The sequence below is a fragment of the Lissotriton helveticus genome, chromosome 3_1 (assembly GCF_964261635.1).
Source record: "Lissotriton helveticus chromosome 3_1, aLisHel1.1, whole genome shotgun sequence".
NCBI classification, from domain to species: Eukaryota; Metazoa; Chordata; class Amphibia; order Caudata; family Salamandridae; genus Lissotriton; species Lissotriton helveticus.
The window spans coordinates 402,972,945-402,991,062 of NC_136061.1; the positions used below are offsets into that span (position 1 = coordinate 402,972,945).

The 18,118-nt window shown below is 42.0% G+C and overlaps 1 protein-coding gene across 2 annotated transcripts; it reads right to left on the reverse strand.

The window, feature by feature from the left end:
• Positions 1–1,278: 1,278 nt before the first annotated feature.
• Positions 1,279–17,407, reverse strand: CRK (CRK proto-oncogene, adaptor protein). Of its 2 annotated transcripts, none has more exons than XM_078680177.1 (3): positions 17,147–17,407; positions 12,518–12,880; positions 1,279–6,083 (listed from the first exon to the last, which is right to left on the reverse strand). In XM_078680177.1, exons 1-3 carry the CDS (start codon positions 17,340–17,342, stop codon positions 6,076–6,078), a joined length of 567 nt encoding a protein of 188 aa, XP_078536303.1. In that variant the 5' UTR covers positions 17,343–17,407; the 3' UTR covers positions 1,279–6,075. The 2 variants fall into 2 exon arrangements, with proteins under 2 accessions (XP_078536303.1, XP_078536302.1); XM_078680176.1 differs by having other exon boundaries at positions 12,348–12,880.
• Positions 17,408–18,118: the final 711 nt, after the last annotated feature.

Here is an 18,118-nt window from a genome sequence, read left to right on the forward strand (position 1 = left end):
TCAAAATGGATGGAACGTTGTCAACAACTTTTTTTTATTCTAAAAATTACCAATATCAAGATTCTTCCCCCATCTTGCTTGGTGTACCAAAACGGGGAATAATATACAATCTCTTGGCCACATACAAGCTTCGTGTAAGTGCCCTGGGTTATTTGAATATTTTGTGCCTTACAACATAAGGGGTTGTCCTGGGGTACATGTTACTCAAGTTTGCAGAGGCAGCTACAAAAAAAAAAACACACGCATGTCAGACTACGAGAGGTAGCTTGTTGTTACAAGAGGATTTTATTCTACTGAGCAGCTGTTTACATGCCCTTTGATAGCCGGCTTCCACATGCACTTACTGGGCTAAGATAACGTGCACTGACATTCTGTTACAAGCAGTTATGGTGCACAAGTACTCCACTACAACAGGTTTTAGGAGGTCCCTTGCTAGAGAAGCAGAGGAGAAAGAACTGACTGCCAAGCAGAATGACCCATTTACCGTTGGTACACTAACAGACCAGCCCCACCTTCGACACTTTAGGAATGCTCGAAGACCAAACAACCATTGTTTACAACACCAGTCCCAACTACAGGGTATAAGAGTACATTTTTTAACACCATAGAAACAGAGAATTGAGTAGGCAACTATTGGGCAGCACCAGGCAGCTATTGGGCAGCAACTAGTTGCAGGCGCCCACAAACTTCCATTAGGCTTCGATAGTGAAGTAGGACAGGTTTGCCCAATGTTTGGCAGAAGACGGTCTTGAGTTCACTAGGCAATGTGATTCTCTCCCAGTACAAAAATCGGTGAACTGAACCACATTTTTTCTGAATCGTTTTGCATAAGATAATTCTCTCTGAATTCTCCGTGCATTTGAAAAGATTCCAGCTCCTTGACAATATGGATTATGCTTAAACCATGAACACTGTCCTGATTTTCAGTTGATGAGCGTGCATTGACCTTAAAGGATACCCAACATTTTTTTTGTTGCTTCTTTGCGTGAACTAATAAGATCACGGCCATGCCTTTCCCTTGGACGATGGTGGAAGCCTTCTTAAGGAGCCTTAGATGAAAAATAATTTTATGTCAAAACTTGGGCTTTCGTCAAATCATTTAACTTTCTTTACAACAAGCTGCACTAGTTTTGTAAACCAAACGACTATAATTGCACATCTGAAACCATTGAACGTTTTTTTTCTTTTTACTACAGCCCCTTATTTCTTACCACATCATTCAACATGCACAATTCACACCAAGCACCAGCAGATCTACAACCACACTAGGTCCACAAATACGATTTTGGCCACTTTTTTATTGTTCTACCCATAAAGATGAACATACATAATGCATGCGAATAGTGTTATAATACAATGGCACGTTTTATATTCTTGCTTCAGATAGTCTCTTTTACAAAACATTACCAAAAGGCAGTGTTATTAACATGGATTAAAAAAATCTATTTGCATTATTAACAAAAGAAGTTCCAACAGATCAATAGGAGTCCTCGCCAGGTCAAATATTAGTACACAAATTTTGGGTATTGTTGACATAATACAATATAGCAGCTGACTTTAAAGGTTACATTTATTATAAGTAACATGAGAAGGTGAAGAGTTGAAACTGCAGAGACTCTAAAGGGAGCACAGTGTACGGCACCTAGTGGTCCAAAATGGGAGTGCTTAGCCTGAATGATGGCCTGTTACTTTGACATATGGAGTCCGAGAATGGCCTATGAGCGACCTTGTCAGAAATGAGGGTCATAGTGACACATCACTGTTACCCTTTAGTGAAACAGTTAGCAACGAGACCCTATCACAATCACAGACGACAGGTATCCTAGAGGGCATTTTACAGGACATACATTGTCAGTTACAGCATGTCAGAGTTTCATACGGCGAAAGATTTGAAGGCATGGGACAGAGCCTTCAATGAGAGACATGCAATAGTTAACAGGGATAAACGGTCAGTGAAATGCAAGGTCAGCATTGATGATTTGTCTATGGTATTTGGTGTTTCCAAAGCGGTCACAGCGACATGGTGTTGGCAAAAAGATTTTTCACAGTGGAATATCATGTAGGTGAGAAAGGCATGTCATAGTGATTGCACACTGCCCATTCATCTTGCTTTGATTTCCTCAGAGAGGACAATCATAGGCGTGTCAGTGTTCAGGGACCAGTCACTGACTGGTGTCAGCATGGAGGTGCCAGTCAAAGATTTAAAGTAATCATAATTTGGTATGAACAGAACATTAGAACGTATTCTCATTCTGTTTTCTCCAAAAACACTGACATTAGACATGTTAAGAAAGTCCACCAACGCGCACACAAAAAAGGGCCATAAATCACGCTAGTACAATACCTGGGCATCACCAGGCATATGGGTAAAAACACAGCTTGCCATGTACATCAGCTCTGAAAAAAAAAAGGGAATGGTACATATACACCTTCACTGAAGGAACTGGACTGTGCACTTAATGCCTTGACTAGTGAGTGCAAGAGGCTCGTTCACAGGAATTTTTGGAGAAAAGGAATTCAAATCTAAAGTCCTTACTGAAAAAGAAGGTTGTGCTTATTATGGCTTCTCTAGACAAGTAGGTTATGCATACCTAAGCCTTCCTAAAAATGCAGACGTGTATACAAAGACCATAAAGACATATCTGAAGCTGTAGAACTGTATTGGATGGAGTACGTGTAAGGCTTCTGCTACAGAAGCGGAGCGGGCGGTGGTGGCTTGAGGCACAGGTGGAAGATGAGCATCACTAAAAGCGCTTTGTTATGACAGCTGTATCCGTTAATAGAATTACCATTAACCCTTTTGTAACCATGTGTTCTATAGAATTCACTGCTTTGTCTCAAAATCAGCAGTGTGCTCAAAACAACAAAGAGACTACTCTGCAGCCTCTAGCACAAGAGTGCTATAGATACATTTTGATTTCCTCGGACACACCCAGATTATTTTGCTCTGTATCTCGGATGTTGATCCCTTGAATGTTCACAAATAAGTCTCATTTGGATCCAATGGCAACCATATGACCATTTGCTCTAAATATGTTCACTGTAGGCAGAGTGTTGCTTGATTCTCATTTCCAACAGCTTGGATTCATTAAAGTTCACATGTGTTCAGTCTTGATTTCTGAGCAATAGGTATGTTTTGTTCTGGTTCATGTTACAGTCCTACAAATAATTTGTTCCGAGCTCCCTCAGCACTATAGGTACATTACAGTTTAAAAACACTGAAAATAAAAAACAAGTGTCTGTTGCTCCCAAACGAAGTAGAAAACACACTTCGGTCCTCAGAAAAGTAATTTGCTAACTTTTTTTACTGGAATGCAAAAACAACATTTTGCTGGTGGAGTGCTTAAGAGTTCATGTGCTGCGTCACTAGGACAGTAAACTCAATACCCCAACTTTACTACGAAGGCAGACGGTCTATAAAGGCCTCCCAAAAATTCTACAATGAAAATGATGCACCACACTGTAATTATAACGTGCAGTGAGCCTAAAGCTCCAGCCCTATAATTTGCAGATTTAGTTTAGAGGTACACTATAAGAGATGATTCCATGAATCATTTAAGACCAGCAGATACCATGAACAGATGCAAGCTCAGGGTTACTTGATCAAAGATGAGCAGTACATTCACTTCCTCTACTAAAGTGTGCTTTAATAATATAATTGTATAATTAACTTTGGCACAACACTAGATGGGTTATTATTCTCAAAAATACCATGTAAGTTGTCAACGACCATCTGGCACCAGTCAAACAGTTCAGTATCTGACAACCAGAAATTACACACCATTTTAAAGTGGACAATTACAGCACATTTGACACCAGGAAGACCGAATTGGGGATCGAATAAAAAAATTGGTTTTAGTCTTGCAAGTTTGTCTCGGATTTTCCACGTATATGTGCACCCCAGGTCTACAGCAAGCACCTAGTTAACCTGCCTAGCGTTAGAAAAATATTTCTGCATTAGGCCTTTATGACAATACTAGTGGATGAAACAAGCTCAAAACCTACTGAATATCTGCAGGCAAGGGACCATTACAGTCTACCTGTTACACCTACCCTGTACATTGTGTAGCGTGAACGTAGTTTTTGATGACAACAAATAGACATCAATAATTTTAATTGGACTTCAAATGAAGAACTTTCACATTTACGTCTATAGGCACGTTGGTACTTTTGTAAACGTAACACGCACAGAAGGAGATGCAGCAAGAAGAAACCAGGCATCCCTAAAATTTAGAGTTCACAATCCGAATTGGGGAAGCATAAGCTTTTTTTTATTAAAAGAATAATAAAAGTGATTTCAAAGCACAGGGAACCTTGCAAATAAAATGCTAAATGTAACGGAAGTTCACTATTCTCCCAAGACGAAAATTATCCCACGGTGTACTCTCAAACAGCTAAACTGTAGCATGGCCCTAAAAGAACTTACAACAACTTAAAAAGACACATGCATGTAAGGGTAAGACAGCTTTATCATTTCTCTCCAGAAAACTCCTTTTATACCAAATGTCTTAAAATTATCGGTCTTCTCAACAAAATGGGATTAATGTAGGGGAGAGGTTTGAAAATAATCCAGGTTCTAAACATGATTAACTTACGCCAAAACAAATAACGCTCAACCGCTTAGAATGTCTTCCTGTAGCCAGGAGAAATGTGCTTATTATAACCCGTTATTACGTACTGAGCTAAAGCGCATAGCTTTAAAATGGCATGCAACAGTACTGAAGCCCCTTAGCAATGTATCTAGTCTTGGTGCCTTGGACCGTGAGTGTATGATCAATGGGTTTCAAAAACCCTCTGCTGGTGCACAAAGAATAAATCACCACTTACCTCGTGCACTGCTATTGTGCATTTTACGATGGCCCTCAAAGCTTTTTATTCAGTGCTCGTCCTCACCCCAGCTCAAAGTCTAGCTTCAGGTCTATTTCACATCACAAAGTCTATCTAGTGCACCACAACACAAAATAAGTTGTGCTCTATGTCACGGTGTGGCAAGTCCACTTCAAGGCTACCTCATGCAGCACCCTGCCTGCAACGCTCTGCATCCTCATTCAGGTTTACACTAGACTTTCGATCACTCTTGATCATGATTTTAGGCTGCTGGTCATGGGGCATCAAATGGCGCTACATAATACCATTGAAGACTTTGGCAAAGTACTGCATGTGAAAATAACAGCACTGTTGTATACCCACCCTGGGTTTACAACCACCAAAAGTAAGGTATACATCTTACACAGAATAAACCATACAGTATCGGTCTGGCACAGGTCTGAGCAGTGTGCAAATGAAAATAAACAGTCATTGACGCATTTGGTGTACAAAACTAGGTGAATGTGCTTATAGAGAGCATGTGAGGAAGCACCAGTGGAGGTCAATAAATGGCAAGGCGCTCTCACCAGCCACTCAGTCCTTGGATACGCTCCTCTCATCCATATCAGCTGTACTCTGCTCTGCCCCTTCAATGACTGGCAACGCAGATGTCCACGAGGTCCCCATCCTCACTTCCAGACAGCAGACTTCCTCTGGATGGCTTTCTGGCCGCTGCGTCATATTCCTTACTCTACTGACAGGAAAAAAGTATCCACTGTGTCCTCTCACTGATTGAGGGCTGCTCTTCCTCATCAAGTGGATCAGTCTTTCGCATCGGTCTTGCTCAGGTGGATGGTAGAAGGGATGGTTGAGTGGTATAGACTGCTGGTTATCTACTTCCATATTTACCACAATTAAGTGGATCTCCTGCAGAACACACTCTAATCCGACACAAATGGCGCACTCCTTTTGGAAGCACATAACTTCTTTAACTGGTCATGTTGTTACCCAGCTGCCTGTGGAGCTCTGATGCAAATATTAAAGACCAGCAAGCACCCGGCATGGCATCGGGAGGAAGCGTCTGAATGGCGGTCGGAGGCAGTAAGTGTTCCCAGATTGAGAGAATGACGGAGCCACACTCAGCTGAAGTCCTCGTCGGGGTTCTGTTGATCGAGCAGACGCACATGCGTGAAAGGAAAGTGTCCACATTTGTTGTTGCACTCTCCCTCCCACTGACCACTAACATTAATCTTTGTCACCTTTACTAGGTCACCGACCTGCAGGGAAAAGAAAAACAGATTTTTAGTATAAACTCCTAAGAATCTACTCGTTCCCATTAACACAAGGTAAAGTTAAAGAAAATCTGCAGACAGGACGGGGGGAGGAGCTCTACATGACGGAGGCTCACAGATAATGGTACCAACAAGAACAGAGGCAGTCACCAACATGGCAGACAAGAAAAGCTTATGCATGTACAAGCAACACAACTGTCGGGAAGATCAAATGAGATTGTGACAAGTACCGACAAAGCCAATAGGTCTTGCGAGTAGGCTTTGCCAATATTTGTAAAGAATGGCTTTAAAAAAACAAAACATTTCCTCCTGGAGGAAAAGCAAACGTTTGTGGTATCTCAAAACTGTACAGTGAATTTAATGTTGTTAACCTTTATAAATGTTTTTTTTAACTTTCCCTCATGAAACGCTGATCTAAATTAGCACGGAAGTACCAGATTATTAAGGAAACCACTTGCCATGGCCGAATTTACTTTCTGTTGGATTCAACAATTTGGTCCTATGTAGTAGCCCTGTGTGGAGATTTATGGACATACAGGATTAGTGTCATGCCAAATACACCTTCTGTTTCAGACACTATCCGGGTACGTGCGGGTGTTCATTCCTCCACGATGGTTGCTTTAGTGCAGTATGAAGGAGAAGAAAAAAAAAACGTAAAGCCTGCTCTTTGGCCATACCCTAGAATGGGAAACGAAGCAGACATGAGCGAGAGCTAGAAAACAGATGCACTCATGGAGTGAGAAATTAAAAGCTAGATCTATGAATGTGAGTAATGGAAGGATACAAGCCAGGCATTTATCGAATAAGTAAGCAAATTAAAGTGATCAAGGCAACCAATGGGAAGGAATGGGCAGGCTGCAAGATCACAATAGGTCTGTCGCAACCAGACAGCATGCACAGTCTAGTAGGCAAGAACTAGAAAAAAAGAAGAGGGTGGAGATTGTGATTGGAAAGGGAGGACAAATGTCCCAATAGAAAAAGAATAGCAAATAGACCAATCGTCATACAGGTGGTCTAATGAACTGGATACAAAGTGTGCTGTAGAACATTTAACAAGTTATTCAAATCTCAGCTAGTGTTCCTTTAAAATTATAGAAAGTTCACAAGAAGTGCAGGGCTGCACTTTATTTTACTCTCAATGCTCTCCTGAAGACCAAAAAAAGACAGAAAAATTACATTATCTGTAGTAGCTCAACTGGGCAAACAGATTCAAAATAGCTGAAGTCCACGGGGGAGAAAAGGGAGAAAGCAGGCCAGTCAAAGAGCCAAATAAAACAGTTAAGTGGCCAGCAAGTTGGAGCAGAATAGACAAATTATGTGCTCAGTGGCATTATGGTCTATTCAACTTTTATGAACAAGGAACCAAAAGATAGGCACACAAACATGAAGACTGTATAATCAGACACCAAGACCAATCTGTTAAATTATGTTAAGCAGTGTCCACACCTTCATAAAAGCAATGTGTTGCTCAACAATAGGAGTGTCTGGCTGTGGGCATCTTAAAATAAAATACACCAACCACGGCTTAGCAAATATATTCACTGTAGAAATGAAAAGATGTGCACCAAGTCAATTATTCAAATGAAGTGAGATCTAGAAAGCAGTTTGTCCCACAGGACATGCAGGTGTGAATACGTTGATGAACAAGCAATACAACCAATCTACAAAGCTCTCCCATCCCCAGTCCGCATGCCATTGGGCTGAGGGTTGAAATATTTACCCAGATTAATTTGAAATGCATGATTCCACCTTAACAAACCATCCGAGAAGGATTGAGTGGGTTGTCATTGAGCAGTGTAGCTGGACTTACTAATGAGAGCCTAGTAATAGTTCTACTTTGCAGGCAAGTTGGTGCCCTTAAGATGAGACAGCAGAGGCTCGAAGCGGTACAAAAGGGGGTGTGATGGACGGAGCATCTGAACCAATCAAACACTTACACCCTGTCAAAAGATCTGGGTTTAATACACCCCAGTTCAGACATGACCATATGCAAATCAGTCTGACCCTGTGCCTCATGGGAACAGTCCAGCCTGAACTGCCAATCCCCTTTTGTACCGCTTTGTTCGCCATAAATTGGCATGGTATGCTCAGACTTGAGTCCCTTGCTCACTTTGCCACTGGATTCAAGCAAGCCTGGCTGAAGACTGCTGAAATGCCAGAAAGCAGTCCAAGGAAGCTTGTTTCCGGTCCAGGGAAGTCATGGCTTGGCAGTTCGGGCTGGACTGTTCCCGGGAGGCACAGGGTCAGACTGATTTGCATATGGCCATGTCTGAACTGGGGTGGCAGAGTGGGCTAAAGAACGGTGATGGATTAAACCCAGATCTGTTGACTGGGTGTGAGTGTGATTGGTTCAGATGCGCCATCCATCACTACCCCCTTTTGTACCGCATGTCAGATGAGGCTGCATCTCTTTCGCAAGACACAGTCAGTGGCCATCCAATCTCACAACACAAGCCAGCAAGCTCCAAGAGTTTTCTGAAGGGTACAAAAATTTACCATGTACAAATCCCAGAAGAGAGTAATTTCCCACATGTACACTTAGCTTCGCAGGGTAACTTAGTTTTGGGTGTGCACCTTCAGTCTCAACTTCATGCCAGAATGGGACAAGTCGCTCTCCTACACTTCTCTAAGGCGTACTAAGTGTCAAGAACCAAGTGAATTAGGTTGCCATCCGTTTTACATTACATTCTCATTATAATCTGAGCTCTTTGTCCCTCAATACATGCATTGTATGTACCCCTTTCCCCATCATTTTGAATATATCCTCTGGAATTTCTATTTCCAAGGAGGACATGGATCTACTTCTAGTTTTTTCACTCAGTTTTCCAAAACGGTAACTACTCCCTATATGTCATTAAACTTGACATGTAAATGATTACGTTTTTTAATCCATATCTTGCATAATTTCAGTGATACCTGTCCAATAAAGGCAGTACCATAGAGAGCTGTACTAGTCTTTGGTGCCTTCACTGTTTACTGGACGATTTTAGGCATGTGAAAACATTTATCGGATATCTCCCTTTCGCTGGCGTGTTGCTTGGCAGTGTTAGTCATCTCTCTAGCCGTCATGCACTGGCTGAAGACTAACAAACAGGGTAGAAGCACTGCTGAGCATACCCCTTTTAAGGGTCTGTCCATCTCAGCGTACATTGGTTAAATGATAAAGAGGAGCAGAATTATTGGGCAGTCAGTGTGGTCCCTCACTTCCTACCGGCTTCTCAAATCCTCCTTTATAGTTGGTCTGCGTCTTACCGGCACTGACATCCATCAATCTCAATTCCTAAAACTCTTCTTGTGCCTGCCGTGCAAGGTCATGCTCACAGCTTATGGGGAGCGCCTCTTCACTTCTCACCTGGAACCTCCTCCAGCGCTGCCAATGATCTGGGTGCGATGTCTATCCATGGGAGCAGTCTGGTCTTCATCTGCTCCGATGGCTACTGCGGACTATTCCCTGATATTTTCTCCTGTGATCTTATTAACCCCATCACCCTAACTCCATCGTCTCAAAATGTTCTAAGGAAGGTCAAAGAATGGCTGGATGCTCACAAAATAGGTAAACTGGATAACTAGTTCAAAGACAAATACTGCAGGACACTCTGAACCCTTTGACAGTTATCATATTGCAAACTTATCACTTGCGAAGGATGACCAAATCTAATCACGGCTAAGTCCTAACAGTGATCAGGAGGTTCAAAAACACAACTATTCCTTCAAGACCCACAACAAAGCACCAATGGCCACCATCACATAACCCAAGCATAGAAATAAACCACAGCACATGACTAAACTAGGGTTGTACATACTGAATCCTCCTCATGCCCATACCTAAATGAATAGGTCTGTTGAGTCCTTGCACATCGCATCCAAATATTGTCTTTACTATAGCAACAATAAGCACACAGCCCTATTCATCTGCTATACCTAGAGTTCGATGACATCTCCCTGTAATGAACACCACTTGCACCAACTACAATTAGAACCATCCAAAAGCAATCAAAGTCCTGGTCAGGGTTAGGCCACCGCAGCCTCGCGGAAATAGCCAGAAAGATGTATTTTCAGGCCTAGCAGTCCGATCATAGAATAGGAAGGTAGACTGTCCCAAACTAGGTCTATTGGAGCCAATATTGTTGCACCATAAGTCACTCCAGTCTCCGATTTCTCTCCCAACCTTAACCCGTCTTAAATTGGAATAACTTCGGTCCATTATTTTCTCTTAAGTGCTTATTCACAACAAAACAGCTTGTCGGTGCATCGATCCTGAAACTCGCAATCGTAAATCTTGTTATTTCACCTAACTTTTGCAATTCAAACTGTTCAGAAACACAATATAGCTTCTGAGGATTGTCAATCAAATTAGAAAAAACAAGTTTCAATGTCTTTTTCAGTAGCAAAATGCGTACATTACTTTCACTTGTATCAGCTTGAGGCCGCGGCTTTATTTGCACGTTAGATTTACCAAAATTAAATAGTTGTAAAAAGAGGTTTAAAGGGGAGCAAAAAATACGATAGTGTACACCAAGTGTCTAAATGAATGAGGGCCAAGCATTTAAGATTTTTCATGGAAAGTACGAGTAGTCCCTACTTGTTTGTATTTCTTTGTACTCTGAAGCCTGTATCCCTGCACTTGCCACAGTTAGATGAAAGTACAAGAAAGGAGACATAAGGACGTGGGACAACTTTAAATAACGTAATTAACAGTGCACTTGAGTGGAGGCAATGCAGCACGCTAAGACGGTAGGCAATGTCACAAAGATAAGGGGAGGATGCTAGGTGGGAATATATTACAGTTTCAGCCAGGTTAGTCAGAAAGATAAGCATTAGTAAAGCCAGTAGGCCTAGTGCTGGCTGACACTTAAGGCTTTGCAAATTAGACCGATTGGATGACAGATGTGTGTCAAAGCTTCATTGACTAGTGCCCGACCCAATTGCAGCCCCCCAGCAGCACCCATGCTTTCAAGCAATTATGCCCACGTTGCTTTAGCGCCCAATTTTAAACAATGCCGTCAAATTATCCACATCTGTGAAAGAAGATCACATGAAACAAGAGGAGCAACGTGCACCCTTTGTCAAAGGCAATGTCTACTTTAATCACAAACAAGGCAATTTACGCAGCGCAGCCCCACTCGAACTTACCTTCTAGGTAGGCAGCTCACACATTAACACCACTCCATACAAACATTCACATAACGTACATTTGAAATGTGAAAATTAAACCGCACACCCTCGTAAATCCCCAATGTAATCAGTAAGCTCGTTGTCACCTCTCCGCTCCAACATAATAAAATAACACCGCTGAATCTACGTAAGTTATTTAAGGTCACAAACTGAAGAGTTGCTTTTTCACACATAGATATAACAAAACACTGCATGGATTTGTATACAATTTCATATACAGCATGTACTGACCGAATGAGGCATGGCAGTGAACAAGCAAACACCATGCATTTGCTATTCAGCACAATGTTTGCTCGTTGATAGTGCAGTATTATTACCAGCTTCCCAATGGACACCAATCCACTACAACGGCCGGCAATACCTGCAGACTAATCACAAAACAAGTTTTCTCCAATGCACGTTTCAATACATATTGCACCTTCGCTATACGGATATTTATCCGTATTACCCCTTTCCAAAGGCACAGCATGCCTAGACTTTCCTTATCCCAGAACTATCACCTTTGCAAAACCAAGTGCATGAATCGCCAGTTTCCTGCAACTTGACACCCACTGTCTAAAGGCTTCGATCCATTACCGTGCTTGCATAATTAGGAATGGGTCGTGCGTGTATGTTGTATGAAAAGCAATTAATTTTGCTGCAAACAGTAAAAACTAGAGTTAAATAGTTGTCAACCTCCAGTAACCAGACAAAAGATTAGGAAAAAAAATAAATAACCTAAAATGGTCAGTTTCCACTAACATCTTAGCCACTTCAAAGCCCAACATACACTTTCTGGATAAATGAGAATGCGGACCACCCCATCTATTTAAACACACGGTCCATGACAATGAGGCAACAGCGAACCACTGCAAAGTAGCAGAGTATATGGGGAAAAAACAGCTGGGTGCCGATAATATGAACATGGCACATAGCAGAACTACAGTTCATACAGTATTCAAATCCTAAACAAGAGCACCCGCGCCCCCAAGCATAGAGAACATGGCTTCTACAGCAGCATCGCTAACATGCTGTTTCATCTGAAAGGGAAAGCCCTCACAGATAAGTTTCTTCTAGTCTGTGCCAATTATGTACCTCCAAAGCCAAGGCTGTCTTGTCGTAGGCATTGGGGACTCGCTTCTGGATAACCCTGGCATAAATAGGCCCATTCTGGAGGTTAGGAAGCGGAGTGTTGATGCTGGGTTGGGCATAGGGCCCTGGCTCAGTCCCACCCAGTGGTTGGAGGTGGGAATTTTCCTGGTTACCTCCAATCAGACTTGGTACTGAAGTAGAGACAGGCCTGTACTTCTCCACATAGGGGACAGGTATCATCCCCCTTTTTCCGTCGTTGTCCTCTGCATTCCACCACTGCTCCTCAGGCTTATCCCGAATCTTCAGGATGTCTCCCTTTTTAAAGGGCAAATCCTCGTCGTCATTTCCAGTAAAGTCAAAGAGGGCCCGCACATACTCTGCTTCTTCCTGCCTCAAAGTAACACCAGACTGCACTGACTTGGTTACAGGTTCAATCAATGTAGTAGTGTCCAGGTAGTGAATTTTATAGAATTCCAACAAAGCAGGCAGCGATTCAAATTCTTGGTCACCTATGCGAAATCGGGGAGGGTTAGAACCTGAAAGAGAAAAGAAAATTAGTATTACAAAACGCCAGATGGTAGAGAGCGTGCATCAGCCAGCTCAAATGTAATTGCATGGGTTAAAATGCAGGCATCAGAAGAATAACTAGCTTTTGGAGTACATATTTCTTCACATGTAATTCTAGAACGTAGGGTGAAACTTTACAAAAAAAAAAGTTAACTGTTGCACTGTTCTGATGAGAAGGCTGACTATTTTCTACTGGAATGCACTGACATGGATGCTCGTTACAAACGGTCATAAAAAAAGCATGTAAAACAGTTTAGTAGTGCAACACACAATTTAGGAAACTAAATTTTCCGTTGATTTTAAACGATAAAAGCCAATCCCTGCATATCAGTAGATTCCACTGGATGCTTTTATGGTTTAAGCATAGTTTTAATGTAGAACCAAGGTGCTAACACTGCACAGAGGACCAAGCGGAGGCAAAAGTGGCTGCGTGTTACTGGGAAATAGGTGCTGAAATTAAAGCTATTTATCCAAATATGAAACAGCGGTTTCACAGAAGAAAAAAAAACGCACGATTCCGAAGTTTATGGCACATTACATTTTTTGGTTTAATAGCAAACCTGGGAGTCAAATGTTGTGTTAATATGTTTATAATTTTCAAGAAGAAACCCCCACGTGCTAACAGAATAGTAGCATGTACTAGTCAGTATTGTTTGTCGCAGTTGCATTATAAATGACAGTGCTAGGAGTCAATTATTTACGGTCATAAGTTATTTGAAGACAGTTTAATAGTTAAAAAAAGGGAATCCAAACCCCTTTTCCACGATTGAATCGCTTCGTCTCAGTTGTCCTATATTGATTCAATGACTTTCCTCCCTTTCTGGACATCATCCTGGGCAGGAGCATTTCCCTCAGTGTTCTAATCGGATGAACATATTGTATCCTTGAGATTGAGACTCGTTTTAAATTGTTTATTGAGCTCTCACGTGATGCATGTTCTCTCTTTCCGCCCCCTTCCGCTGCTGTATTTTACGAGGGCCAGTCAGATGCAAAATGCTGGTTAGCCACTCGTTTAATTTGTCTGTGGGTACTTGCGTTTACTATCTCCCTTTCATTTGCCGTTCTAACATAGCCGATTTGCGTAGTGACGCATGAGCAACCACGCGTACAAAGATACACGCGTACACATCAGCAACCACCTTAGGGCGGGTTCCCTTTCATAGAAAACCCATTCCAAAATTGACAACCATATGGGTGCATGTGTCTAGACGCATGCTTACACATGCCAACGTCAACAAGCAATAGTAAAGCCAAATGACCTGGTCTTTTAAACTTGATTCTACTGGCTTTGTCAATGCTTGTTCGGTTCTTCCAATTTTTGTCCGAATACCTTAATTTCAGAAGTCCCTGGAGAAAGTGTCACTATGCAAATAATTATATTAAAATACATTCCTGCCTGTAAAATATACTTTTTAAATGACTACATTCGAAGTTACTTATAATATTAACAATAAGGAACGCTACTTGTCAAAACAGTTATTTCACCATGCAACAAAATGCCGGCTGGACCACAGCCATGACATGGTTAAGTGGAATAATGTATTTCAACAACGTGTAACACATGTGGCTGCGACTATGTTATTTCAACTCGCATTCTTACTATAAATGTTCTGACTAAATATCTCCCTACGGGAAAGCGATAAAAATGCAGCATTTTGACCATATACAAATGGTCTGAGATACAAATCTCTGTTTTAAACCAGCCAACAAGCTAGGCTTATAGACACAAAATAGGTAAAATTAATAAACATGCAGAATTAAAGCCGCATACTCTACACTGCTGGAGAATTCATACACATCAGCAACCACCTTAGGGCGGGTTCCCTTTCATAGAAAACCCATTCCAAAATTGACAACCATAAGGGTGCATGTGTCTAGACGCATGCTTTCATATGCCAACGTCAACAAGCAATAGTAAAGCCAAATGACCTGGTCTTTTAAACTGGATTCTACTGGCTTTGTCAATGCTTGTTCGGTTCTTCCAATTTTTGTCCGAATACCTTAATTTCAGAAGTCCCTGGAGAAAGTGTCACTATGCAAATAATTATATTAAAACACATTCCAGCCTGTAAAATATACTTTTTAAATGACTACATTCGAAGTTAATTATAATATTAACAATAATGAACGCTACTTGTCAAAACAGTTATTTCACCATGCAACAAAATGCCGGCTGGACCACAGCCATGACATGGTTAAGTGGAATCATGTATTTCAACAACGTGTAACATATGTGGCTGCGACTATGTTATTTCAACTCGCATTCTTACTATAAATGTTCTGACTAAATATCTCCCTACGGGAAAGCGATAAAAATGTAGCATTTTGACCATATACAAATGGTCTGAGATACAAATCTCTGTTTTAATCCAGCCAACAAGCTAGGCTTATAGACAACACAAAATAGGTAAAATTAATAAGCATGCAGAATTAAAGCCGCATACTCTACACTGCTGGAGAATTCACTGTGTGCACTATACACAACGGGATTACACTGAGAAAGCGGGGACATACGGGTGGGAAAAGAGGGAGCACCCCCTCGACGGAAAATGAAATGTGGGTCGGAATTATATATATATCCCCACGAGAGACGTGGGTCGCTGAAATGAGCAGCTAACACCCACCCTTGTGGTGGCGTGCTTCTTCAAAGAAGAACATGAAGGAAAAAATGTGAAAGAGCAGCACAAATCAATAAAAACCTACAGCAGTTTCGGGAAAGAGGTGGATAATGGGGCAATTAAAGTCAGGAATAAATACTAACATGATTAGGCGGCCTTTAACCACAGAAGTCACAGGCGGAGTGCGTGCGTCAGACTGTCCCATGGCAAAAATTCGAAGAACTAATTTGGAAACCGCTTATGTGGCATTAATAGTTTCAGACGAACACCATAAAAGTGAAGAATCAGCAGTTCTATCCTACCAGAAGCTTGTTTTGTGGTCCACACCCTATGCTGGCAGAAGAATCCATTTGTATCAGGCAAACCTAATGCAACAGGGGCACAATTCCAAGCAAAACAGGCACGCAGTACCTCGTCCAATAGATATTTAAGAAACTGTGACCACTAGCTATGATACATTTATAGTTCACATCTCGACATTGTAATTTCCTCGCTATTTCACTAAGGACCATTATAACGTTGGACGTAGAGAGCTCAAATGAAGATAATGGAGAAGCTCGTGACTTATACTGGCTGGTATAAGTATCTGCTCGAACATTACAATGTTTGCATGTTTCTCGCTTTTTATTTTAAAACATTCGACCCTTAGTGGGGAGAGAACGCTATAATAGGTTTTATTATAGCCAGCTTCCGAAGGCTATGCCGGTTGTTATAACCGTTACAAGCCCGAACCGCAGATCAGGGCCTTCAACATACGCGATAGCCCTAGGCAGCAGGCTGGAAAAACACCTTCTGATGTATTGAAAGAATACCAGACGGTAATAGACCAGAACGCGCTCACTGTAAGAAACTTTTCGCTCATTGTTTTGAAATCGCATATCTGTACTCTCTCATACAAAATATCCTCCTTCACCACTCAGAGTACTCCCTACATTCACTTGTTTGCCTCTCATCGCTCCCCTTCGTTTTACTCTCTCACGAACACACACCTATCACAATTCACTTCCTTCGGCGCTGTCAATATTTTACACCTGTGTACACCCCATTCACACGAAATTATTATAAAGATAACCGAATAAGCATGTAGGCTGAATACGCTCATTTCCCTTGCACTCTGGGGAGTTCACTCTACCTTAAAACTGCAGAGATCTCAGTATGCCCCAGATATGAACACCCACAAGTTGAACTCACCCAGTGACCTACAGGCGACTCAGTTCATAGTATACACTATATGTGTGTATTATATTGCATTAAAAAACACAAACATCTGGAACACACAAATTCTGTAGGATGAAGTAAAATATAAACGGGACCTGCAGTGTGGACATAGATGGCCATAAGGATTTTTAAAGTCATTGTTGGCGACTTAATCAGTATTGTACCTTGCAATTTTAAGGCGACAAATGGGCCCAGGTACAAAAATCTGTAATTATGCAGTCCAAGTGTCTACACTAGCTCCCCACCCTCAAACTTTCCATTCTAGTTCCAACCACCAGAGCTCCCTCTTTATGTAAATGTATATAAAGTTGCATTATAATTGATGGAGCTCATGCAGCTGCTGCCGATAAGCGCCCAGAGACTCCACGAACCGTTCCCATCATTTTCAGCAGCACTTACTCCCCCTGTTGATGATGTAGTGGGACACTCGCGAGTTTTCGGACACAGAGAGCACGTAGTCCCCGGGGATTGTGGCCGAGTCGCGGACCAGGAACGTCCCGTGGCGCTGGCCTTGCAAAAGGGCCACTGCCTCGACCCGGGTCTGTCGCCCCCAGTACCAAGCATCGCGGTCCTCTGCATCGAAGTGCCCGGACATGGCGCCACCGCCCCCGAGCGCAGCCCGAAATGGCGGCCGGAAACGCGGCCTCACCTACCGGAAGTGACGTCGAGAGCCGAGATCCTAACCAATGGGTGTTAACGGTGACCGGATTATCGGTCAGACGTTGCAGCTTTTCCTGTGCGTGTATAGTAAGTGCCGCAAGTAACATAGAAAGGAGACAAAAGAAGTATGGCAACAAAATGAGGACTACATTTATCCTATTGGGAATGGAGATAAGAAGTCAGTATGTTCGTATATATTTTTTTTTAGTGTTGGTGTTATGAATTGAGTAAACTCTAGTTGCGAGAGATTAACACAATTTTAATAATTAACAACAATTTGGGACACTCACTGCCTGCAGGAAGCCAGTGTCCCTCGTTCCGAGTCCATTGCCCCCACATCGTTCTAACTATAAAGATCCCATAGAACAGAGACCGCGGGGCACGCTCCATATTGCATCATCTCATATTAGCATCAACACATCGTCTCCGTTACAGAAACAAGCATTGGCAAAACTTATTGGCCTCGGCAATCCGAGAGACATTGGCGTTGTTAATGTCAATGTCGTTTAGCCATTTGTTATGGAGTGGGATGGCTGTATGTGGTGTGAATTATTAGTAAATAGCGTTCTCGTATATAATTATTTAGGTTGGATTGGAATAGTTTGTTGTTGTACAATTTTCTGGCTTGGAATTGTGTGGTGTTGAGTGGAGTTATGTGTAGTGGAATTATGTAGCAAGGTGTGCAATGGAATTATGTAGAAAGTAATGTGG

Excerpts from the sequence above, each read along its gene's own strand:
- CRK (XM_078680176.1), bottom strand. The coding sequence starts at position 17,342 with ATGTCCGGGCACTTCGATGCAGAGGACCGCGATGCTTGGTACTGGGGG. Across the intron at positions 12,881-17,146 it reads CTACATCATCAACAGGGGGA|GTTCTAACCCTCCCCGATTT; the intron begins GTAAGTGCTGCT and ends TTTCTCTTTCAG. Across the intron at positions 6,084-12,347 it reads AGACAGCCTTGGCTTTGGAG|GTCGGTGACCTAGTAAAGGT; the intron begins GTACATAATTGG and ends TTTTCCCTGCAG.